Below are 11,331 nucleotides of genomic sequence, written 5' to 3'. Positions count from 1 at the left end.
AAAAAATTTCGTAGCGGTTTGTTGCCTCCTTATTGCATTCTAAATAATTTACTTGTAAATAATGTACCGAGTGTATATCGTCTCTTAACGAATTTGAGAAAATACTCATACAGAGAGCTAAAGCTTTTCAGACTGTAGTGAAAATGGGAACAGTTTTTCATAAAGTTATTCCTGAAAGACTAAAAATACAAAAGGTTAAAGGTTCAACTTTTTATTTACCACTTTCTCTAGAAGAAACTTTTAATAAATTATGTGCAAAAACTGATCCGATAAATTTAAATTCTGAATTGTGTATTTTAGTTCGAAGTATTCCAACTAAGTCAAAAGTTATTTGGGAAGATTTAGTAAATTTAAGAAAAATATATCAAGCTTTAAAATGGCTGACAGATCGTAACTTTTTATATTCTGGCATCTTATTGCCTGATACTCATAATCAATTGAATTTAGGAACTTTTAATAATGTGAAATTTTATGTTGAAGAAACAGAAAATAATACAGAAGCTTCATTTAATGAAGAATGTAAATTGTTAAATGATTTAAATTTACGAACGCAAGAGATGAAAAATTGTCTAGAAAATAAATTACCTCAGCACAAGGCTATGTTAACTCAAAAAGATGACTGACAGTTACTACGAACAATATACTATATATCCATTATATGAAAAAAAAGAAAATAAAACTGCTACTGCTTTATATCAAATGTTAAAAATTCAAAATGTTTCTTTGGATAATCGTGAAAAGAATTTGGATTTGATGTGTTTTCCAGATTTATATCCATTCGGTAAAAATGATCAATATGATGAAGAAAGGCCGATCAAACTTCAAGAGCATGAATATATTAAATGTCGTTTGACGTCTAAGTATCCACAATTTAGATTGAATCAACAGTACTTATTTTATTTGTTACATAGGACAAATATTCGTCAGTTAAATCGCGACATTTATCATAAAATGAATATAATTGATTCACGAAGCCGTTATACGGCTGCTGAATATTTAGAAGCTATGTCGAAAGAATTGTTGGAGTCTAATTTAAATGCTATATTCTCTGCACTTCGAAATACAGAGCAATATTGGCGTCGACCGAGAAGCGATTTAGATTGTATGACACGACATTATGGACCTGCAACATGGTTCTTAACGTTAAGTCCTAGTGAATGGTTATGGGACGATTTAGGTGAATATATTCGCGAAGTTAATGGATGGCAAGATTGTTCATTGAGTACCAGTGTACTTGTTGCTAAAGATCCTATATCAACATCCAGATTTTTGGACAATAAATTTCGAGCGATGATAGATTTTATTTGTTCGAAAGATTTTCCGATCGGAGAAGTAACGCACTATTTTTGGCGACGAGAATATCAAAGTAGAGGTATACAACATTTCCATTTATTAATTTGGATAAAAAATGCGCCAATTTTTGGAGAATCTTCTGTAGAAGAAGTTTCAAAATTTATTTTACAATACATTAGTTGCAAGAAGCCAGATAAAAATATTGCACCATTATTGTACAGTCGTGTTGATAAGCATCAACGACACAGACATAATGATTACTGTCTACGTTCAAAAAAAGTAGGACGAAAAGTTGTTCGTAGGTGTCGTTTCGGATTTCCACGACCTGTTACTAAAATATTGTATATGAGAAATGTAGCAACTGCAATAGCAGGTAGAAAGCAATTGAAACATAAAAGTAGATTGTATGATCTTCCTCGAACGAAAGATGAAGTTGATATTAATGATTATAATCCCGTGCTCCTTACTGCATGGGAAGGAAATATGGATATACAATTTATTGGTGAAAAGTCGACATTATTAACATGGTATATTACTAAGTATGTAAATAAAGCAGGGAAAAGTGAATTGTCTGACTTTAATCTTGAGAATTGTAAGAATAATAAAAGTAAATCATTGGCCAGTGTTCTTTGGAATTATGGTTTACGATTTTTAACTAATAGAGAATGTGGAGCTCTTGAAGCTGCAGATACATTATTAAGTATTCCTTTATATGGAACAGATTGTAATACAACTATTAAATGGTTGAACGTTAATCGTATACGACAGAAAAAATTAAAAAGTCGTAAAGAGATTGAAGCTCTAGATGAAGAATCCACAGATTTATTTTGTCCGGCTTTAGTAGATGATTATTATCCAAATAGAGTGGAAGAATTGGAATCAGTGTCTCTTTACGAGTTCGCACAGTGGTATGATGTCACGACAACTGAGCCAAAGAATAATTTAATTGAATTTTATAAAATAGACAGTAGTCATTTTCTTAAACGAAGACAACGAGCATGTTTTATTAATCATTATAAATACAATGTTGAAACACAGCCTAAAGATTATTTTTTTTCTTTACATCTTATGTTTAAACCATGACGAAATTTAAACAATCTTAAAGATAATTTTGACACTTATGTGGAAGCATTTGAAAGAGCAAAATTACATCTTACAGAGGCATTGCAATTTCACGAAAAAGTACAAGAATTGCAAAAAGCATTTGAAAATGCAAAACAGTTGGTTCAGCAAACCGATGAAGAATTACAACAAAAGAATGTGTCTCAGGATGATCCTGATAATCCAATCGGCATTCAAAATGTAGAAGTTGGTGAAGCGATGCAAGATTTTAAAAATCTTGGTGAAAAAACAGATGAGAATATCGATGTTTCTGACATGATAGCAAAATTAAATGCTGATCAACTAAGAGTATTTGATAGAGTCACTGATACTGTAATGCTTCGATATTACGCTTATATGTTAGTGGAGAAGGTGGAACTGGTAAAAGTTTCTTAATTAAAACAATTAAATGTTGGATTAAACAGAATCTCAACAAAGATACCGCTTTAGCAGCACCTACTGGTATAGCAGCGTTTAATATTGATGGTTTGACAGTTCATAGATTACTTCAATTACCTGTTGAACGTGGTCAGACTCCAAAGTACAAACCATTGTCTACTCATGTGTTAAAAGTTTTACGAACTGAACTCAAAAATGTTGTCCTCTTTATAATTGATGAAGTGTCAATAATATCCAATTTGACTTTAATGTATATACATCTTCGATTAACTGAAATATTTGATACAAATGACATTGAAGATGGTTGGTTCGGTAAAAAACACATTCTTTTATTTGGCGATTTACTTCAATTGCCTCCTGTACGTGAAGATTACATTTTTATGCAATTGTCAAATGACAAATTTAACAAATGCGTTGGTTCATTAACTGCTATTAATTTGTGGACTATGTTATTTCATTACGATGAATTAATTATTAATATGCGTCAGCAAGAAGACGATACTTATAGGCAATTGTTGTCGAGAATTCGTATTGGTTCATTAACAAAGTCTGATTATGCCGTACTTAAAAATAAAAAAATATCTTTTAAAGGTAATTCTTTGGAATTTAGATTAAAGGAATTATGTGATTATATTAATAATTGTTCATCGAATATTGTTTGTCTATTGCCTACACGTCATATGTGTGACACTCTTAATAAAGCTATGTTAAGTCGCATTGATTCGAAAGAGATATTACTAATTGCTGAAGATACAATTGACTGTACTTCATATTTAAAAAAAAAAGTATTAAAAGTATTATCGAATAATGACGATGATAGTTCTAAAACTGCTGGACTTTCAAAAGAAATTGTAATTAAAATTGGAGCAAAAGTTATGATAAGTCGTAATATTGATGCTACTTTGGGTCTGGTAAACGGTACAATAGCTACAGTAGTTTCAATTGTACGAGATATATCTACCGATTGTGTAGAAAAAATCAAATTACTTTTACCTTCAGGATTAGAATATTTGATTGAAAGAGTGAACGTAAAATTTGAAGTGGTGCATAAAGCATTTGTTGTAAGAAAACAATTTCCACTGTGTTTGAGTTATGGAATAACTATTCATAAAAGTCAAGGATTGAGTTTACAGAGTGCTGTTATTGACATAAGCAATTGTATATTTAATTGCGGTCAAACTTATGTAGCATTATCTCGAGTAACATCTTTAAAAGGATTACATTTGATTAATTTTGATCCTTCAGCAGTGACAGCTGACGAAAAAGCTATTAACGAGTATAATCGGCTAAGATATAAATACAAACCAGACGTAGAAATAATTTCTATTCAAAGAGAACGTCATTCCAAAGTGAAAGATATTCCATGGGTATTGTCGAAACTAGTCGAAGCCTTTCAAGAGAATGGTCAGCAAAATCAAATGTTACAAATAAATACCACTTGGGTTTTACGTGGTTTTCAAAATACAGATAATGTTTCATGTTACGCTAATACAGTTGTACAATGTCTATTGCATTTAAATGCCATTAGAAAGCAATTGCTTAATTGTGATAAATCAAATATTTTACGTATGTTAATGCATCGATATGAATATAGAATGAGTAATTTAAATACATATGATGTTCGACAAGATTTAGGAGAATCGTTTTCAATGAACGAAAAACTAGATGCATTAAAGTTTCGAACAATTTTGTGTACAAGGTACGAGTGTATAAGAGAATCAGTAGAGCATGAGGTTACCTCTTCTACTCGGTGTGTTATTTGTCAATATACAAAAACAATTTGTTCTAATAATTTATTTATTTCAATACCTATTAATAATTTGAAGAAAAAAAGCTCTAACTTGAAAGAGTTATTAGATGTTACATTTGCACATTGGAATCAATCAGAAACCGGGTCATGTAAAAATTGTACAGGAAATAATATATTGTTTAAAAATGAATTAACATTAACAAAAGATATAATTATTATTCATTTTGCATTATTTTCGCAAAAAGAAGATAAAGTAATAAAAACAAAACGTAATTTTAATATATCTTCTATTCCAACGACTAAAGTACTGGTAGCTGGACAATCATATAAAGTTATAAATGCTATATTTTATAATGTTGATAAAGGACATTATACAAATATTTGTAGAGAAGGATCATCTAAGTTGGATCGAAATTGATGACACGCAAATTAGAAAAAGACAATGGCCCAAAGGTGCTAAAGATCTTTATATACTTTTTTTACAAAAAATTGATAGAAATAAATATATTTAACAAATTGCATATATGGATCAAAAAGTAATTATTAATAAAAAAAATGTAATAAAATCTGATTGATATTTAATTTAGACATTTATAAAAAATTTTTTAAAAAATAATGATACAAATTAAATTTGATATGGTGTTTACTAAATTGTAAAGTAGATTTTTCTGCTGAACGTAGCCAAAGATTTTTCTCGAGAATCTCGAGTCATGATAAAATATAAGTTTTTAAAGGATTATATATAGAAAATGATTTGTTGAACCGTTGTTGAGATTTGAAAATTTTAATAACTCTGAATTAAAATCCTCGCATAATGATATGATGATCTTATTGCACGTACACGTAACCTCGAAAAACTAACGTGATTCTTGATAACTATAAAATAAGTGACATTTTCCAAAAATTACTTTTTTAAAATAAAAGGTATTTGGTGCGTCTCGATTACGAGAATGGGCATTGGATGAAGTCCATTCTATTCTATTTAATATTACAAATTTATGTAAAACCGTACAAGCATGAACCTAGGTTTGTCTTGATACTTTTAACTTGGAGTAATTTTTTTAATAAAATCTTCTCTAAAAAAATTTTAATACAATTTAAATTTAAAATATTTAAAATAAACTTTACAATTTTTATTAAAAATGCGTCAATCAATTTTAATATTTTTATAATAGTTGCAAAGCAGTTTTTTCTGCTGAACGAAGCCAAAGATTTTTCTCGAGAAACTCGAGTAGTGATAAACAAAACTAAATATTGAAAACCTATATAAAAACGTATGAGGCGTCAATGAGGCGTCAAATAATAATACTACAACGGAGAGACGAAAAGAATTAATTTGGTGCGTCTCACGAGTTGGGCGTTGGATGGGGCCCATTCTATTTTTTATAATATTTCAAATACATGTCGAACTGTACGAGTATGACACAAGTTCACCCCGAACTTGTTATAGCATCAACTTTATCAAACATTTTTCTAAAAAGTATCAATCGTACAACAAAAATAGATAGAACAAAAAACGTGTATTTTATGTACAAAGTTATATATAAAGGAACACGTTTAGAAAGCGATCGGTTAGACCGTTGTTGAGATCCAAACAAACATCTCAATAGCTCAGAATAAAAGATCTCGCGTAATGACACACTCGATCACGCTGCTTGTGCACGTAACGTAGAACACTAACGTGTCTCTAGATTATATTATAACTACAAAATAAATGATATCTTTTTCAAAAACTTACCTTCTTAAAAAAAAAGGTTTAAAAAAAGCGTCAAGTATAAGCGCGAGAGAAGCTTTTTTAAAAAAGTTTTAAGCAAAACCAAGACTCCCCCCAAAAAGATTATAACTACAAAATGAATGATATCTCCCCCAAAAACTGACCTTTTTTAAAAAAAAGGTTCAAAAAAAGCGCCAAGTATAGGCGAGCGAGAAAAGCGTACTCAAAAAAGTTTTTAAGCAGAACCAATATTCCCCCCAAAAAGATTATAACTACAAAATGAATGATATCCCCCCAAAAACTGACCTTTTTTAAAAAAAAGGTTCAAAAAAAGCGCCAAGTATAGGCGAGCGAGAAAAGCGTCCTCGAAAAAGTTTTTAAGCAAAATCAAGACTCTCCCAAAAAAAGATTCCCTTAAAATTATACTCCCCAAAAATAGAATATAAAATGTGCACTTTAATAACAAATACTCTTTATAAAACTAATGAGATCAAATAAATGCGCCAAGAACCTGAAGAAAATAAAAAATTATATTTAAACAAAATCAAGATTCCCCTCAAAAAAGACCCCCAAAATAGAACATAAAATGTGTATTTTAGTAATAACGAATACTCTTTTTTATAAAACTAATGAGATCAAATAATTGCGCCAAGAACCTGAAGAAAATAGAAAATTATATTCAAGCAAAACAAGATTCCCCCCAAAAAAGACCCTTAAAATAGAACATGAAATATGTACTTTAATATCAAATACTCTTTATAAAACTAATGAGTTCAAATAATTACGCCAAGACCTTGAAAGAGCTAAAATATTTTTAATTACAAACTTATGTGGAACCATACATACGTAGACCTAGGTTTGCCCCAATAATATAACGTGGTTAAAATTTCAAATCCATAGAACTGTACAAAAGTAAACTTAGGTTCGCCCCGATATGATATAACATGGTAATGTAAGGAAAAAAAAAACTTGGTGCTGCAAAACCAAATCTTTAAAATCGAAAAAAAAAAAAATTAAAATTACAATAAAAGATAAAAAAAATATAAAAAATATATTAAATAAAAAAAAAATATAAAAAATAAGGAAAGAAAAATAATTCTAAGAAGACAAAACAAGAATGCTGATGACTTAACAAATATGTATAATATAACAAAAGTATTGAAAATGAACAATGCAACAAGTTTTTTGCCATCTCACTTTTACAGACTGTGGACTGTCGGATGTATTTAAAAAATACTTTTTAATATACATCCGGTGTGGTTACAAAAATCTGATGCATAGCACATCGTAAAAAGGAAAAATATAATTTGAGATTTTAAAGATTTGGTTTCACAGCGCCAAGTTTTTTTTTTTCTTTACATTACCATGTTATATATCATGTTATATCATATCGGGGCGAACCTAAGTTTACTTTTGTACAGTTCTATGGATTTGTAATGTTAACCACGTTATATTATTGGGGCAAACCTAGGTCTACGTTTGTATGGTTCCACATAAGTTTGTAATTAAAAATATTTTAACTCTTTCAAGTTCTTGGCGTAATTATTTGAACTCATTAGTTTTATAAAGAGTATTTGATATTAAAGTACATATTTCATGTTCTATTTTAAGGGTCTTTTTTGGGAGGAATCTTGTTTTGCTTAAATATAATTTTCTATTTTCTTCAGGTTCTTGGCGCATTTATTTAATTTCATTAGTTTTATAAAAAGTATTTATTATTATATTATATTAAAGTACACATTTTATATTCTATTTTGGGCAAGTATAATTTTAAGGGAGTTTTTTTTGGGAGAAGTCTTTTTTAGGGGGAGTCTTGGATTTACTTAAATATAATTTTCTATTTTCTTCAGGTTCTTGGCGCAATTATTTGATCTCATTAGTTTTATAAAAAAGAGTATTTGTTATTATTAAAGTACACATTTTATGTTCTATTTTGGAGGAGTCTTTTTTGGGGGGAATCTTGATTTTGTTTAAATATAATTTTTTATTTTCTTCAGATTCTTGGCGCATTTATTTGATCTCATTAGTTTTATAAAGAGTATTTGTTATTATAGTGCACATTTAATATTCTATTTTTGGGGAGTATAATTTTAAGGGAGTCTTTTTTTGGGAGAAGTCTTTTTTAGGGGGAATCTTGGATTTACTTAAATATAATTTTCTATTTTCTTCAGGTTTTTGGCGCAATTATTTGATCTCATTAGTTTTATAAAAAAGAGTATTCGTTATTATTAAAGTACACATTTTATGTTCTATTTTGGGGGTCTTTTTTGGGGGGAATCTTGATTTTGTTTAAATATAATTTTTTATTTTCTTCAGGTTCTTGGCGCATTTATTTGATCTCATTAGTTTTATAAAGAGTATTTGTTATTAAAGTGCACATTTTATATTCTATTTTTGGGGAGTATAATTTTAAGCGAGTCTTTTTTTGGGAGAGTCTTGGTTTTGCTTAAAAACTTTTTCGAGGACGCTTTTCTCGCTCGCCTATACTTGGCGCTTTTTTTGAACCTTTTTTTTTAAAAAAGGTCAGTTTTTTGGGGTTAAATAAACGCAATTATGAATATTAATATATTAATTGGAAGTAATTAATTTTATAAGAATGAAAAACTTACTCGTTAAATTTTTTCTCGCTAGATGAGGCTTCAGCACCGCAATCATTTCGACGCACTTCGTAACAGTTTCTCTCGTTGTAATACATCGTTGTATTCGCAATCGTAGACGTAGTCGTAAAGGAAGTCGTGTAGTCGTTGCTGCGGCCAAAGCGAAGAATGTATTGATCGTACCGATCTGAGGGTACCTCGAGTCGAGGACGGTTGCGAAAATACCCTCTTTTATTTATTAAAATTTGCATAGAGTGGGGGAATATAAAACGCAGTAAGAAAAATTTTTGAAGAGGGTAATTAAGAGTGGGTGATTGGGAGAAGGTGATTGGGAGAGGGTAAAACAATCGAAAGACGTACATGTATAGGTATGTGATACAAAAAAGTTTTATTGAAAAAAATTATACGTCATCATTTTGATGGTTACGCCACCAATTGTACAATTTAAATACATTTTGTACGGCACAATTTTTGCAATGTCTTCTACAACGGAAAGTATTCGAATCGTCCAAATCGTTGAGCGATTCAACGTTTTCAAAATCATCTTCGATGTTCCTGACGATTAGATTGTCTGTGTAGAATTTGATATCGTCATAGTTGTCGCCGTAGTAATCCTCTTAGAGCATATCTCGCAGCCAATCGCGTTTTTCGAGTCCTTTAACGTATACGATGGCGTGATCGTAGCAGTCCTCCTCATTCTGTAGGGCTCTGATGATCAGGCGTTTAGCCCGACTGTACAGAACGTCCCCATCTTCCCACGCTATGCCGTGATGATTTCGTACCAGCCAGGTAACGAGGCGTCTGTCGTCTCGCGATACTGCACTCCACGACATAAGAGTCGCAAAGACGTAATGCGCGAGAACGGCACCATTTCGCAGCACCGCCGCTTCCTTCACGATGAAACGTCGTCCAATGGGATAACCTTGCAAATAAACGAACGTTGGCGTGGCCATGATGAGATGGAGAGAGGGATGATGATGATGATGGCGTTTGACGATGCGACTCAATTGAAGGAAGTTACAATACTGAACACGCGCGAGCAAATTCATTGATCTTGTTAATTTCCCCCTCCTTTCCAAATCGCATTACTTTTTAAATGCTTCGAGACAAAATCCGTCACGCGTTCTTGAAGTCGTTCGGTTCGCGACTTCTTATCCGTTTGCGTAAATGCGTCAACCACTGTGTTTCCCGAGGGTGTCACTCGATACGTCATTCCTCTGTTCAATAAGTGATCCGTCGGTCTAGGATCCGTTTGCGTAGTTTTATCTTCCTTCATGCGACTCGCGTTCTCGCACCAACAAGACGGTTGATACTTTGATGGTTTCATGATGACGATGACAATCTCTCTCTTTTTCTCTATCGTTCTTTCTCTATGGACGTTACGCATACGACGGAAGGAAAGTGAATACGCAACGTTCGTCGATTCACCGCTTTACATACACACGTCGAAGATCGTTTCTACGTGATCTTACGTACGACGTTGGTCAACGGATTGTATTGAACCAAACGATCGTGTATGATGAGACAGTGAGCCGTGGAATTCGGCGCTACATTGTCCTTGCACTCAAACTCCAATCTCACGTCCACGGTAGCGGTTTTAACCGACTCGTTTTGACGCGAGCAGTCGATGATGACGAACGGACCGTTGAGCAGAAGCGACGTGACGGTGAGATTCGGTTCGAGATACTCGTAGCCGTAATACTCTTTGCAGAAACGCGCGTACGCGTCGTAGAGAATCGCGTATCTACGTTTGCTAAAGTCGAGGTTCATATCGTCGTACGGGTAGCACTCTGATTTGAGATAGAGCTTCACGTTGGTCAGTTTGCAGTCGTCGAAACGATTGTTGTCCTCAGACATGATGTTCTTTCGATCCGTCTGCAGAGCGAAGACGACGTATCGAGGTTTCTCGAGTTGCGTGGCGGTCTTGATGGTCCACGAGTGCTTGGTCGTGAGTTGCAGTAGCAGAAACTCGTACAGATTTTATGAGCGAAAACCCATACTGACGAATCGATCGCTCTCCAAGGTGCGCAACATCGCCAATTTCTTTACCTCGTTTAAAAGTACGTGAGGCATACTCTAATATATGGGCTTAATGCTCCATGTTTCTCTCGCAGTTCCAATAATGTTGTATATAATTCACTAGCCTGACGAGCGACAGAAGGTATAATAATAGCCTTATTCTGTGAAGAGATGAAGTTGCACATAGTTATGATAGATCTCATCCCAAAGTCCTGAAGGACCATACGCACTTGGGCAATTATGGCTACGTGCAACTTATTAGTATCAGATGGCAGTGTACGCAGAGTAGAGTTCAAAATGTCTACTTTCACTTCTTGTTGCGTTTTTATCCAATTCTGCCAGGCTACAACGTGTTCGTTGTAGTCTCTTATGGTATCCATACCGATAACTCCCTGATCAATATAGTCCACGAGATTAATCGAGGCACAGAATGCCTTCTATCTTTTTATAAGATAGTC

General features: G+C 32.5%; 1 protein-coding gene across 1 annotated transcript; it reads left to right on the top strand.

Moving 5' to 3' along the window:
* Window positions 1-699: 699 nt before the first annotated feature.
* Window positions 700-4,961, top strand: LOC139112092 (uncharacterized). The gene is made up of 3 exons (XM_070672875.1): window positions 700-2,260; window positions 2,399-2,775; window positions 2,820-4,961. The coding sequence occupies exons 1-3, from the start codon at window positions 700-702 to the stop codon at window positions 4,959-4,961; spliced, it is 4,080 nt and encodes a 1,359-aa protein (XP_070528976.1).
* The last annotated feature ends 6,370 nt before the right edge of the window (window positions 4,962-11,331 follow it).

This window comes from Cardiocondyla obscurior, linkage group LG26 (assembly GCF_019399895.1).
Source record: "Cardiocondyla obscurior isolate alpha-2009 linkage group LG26, Cobs3.1, whole genome shotgun sequence".
Classification (NCBI taxonomy): domain Eukaryota; kingdom Metazoa; phylum Arthropoda; class Insecta; order Hymenoptera; family Formicidae; genus Cardiocondyla; species Cardiocondyla obscurior.
This window is presented reverse-complemented; position numbering and strand designations above follow the sequence as displayed.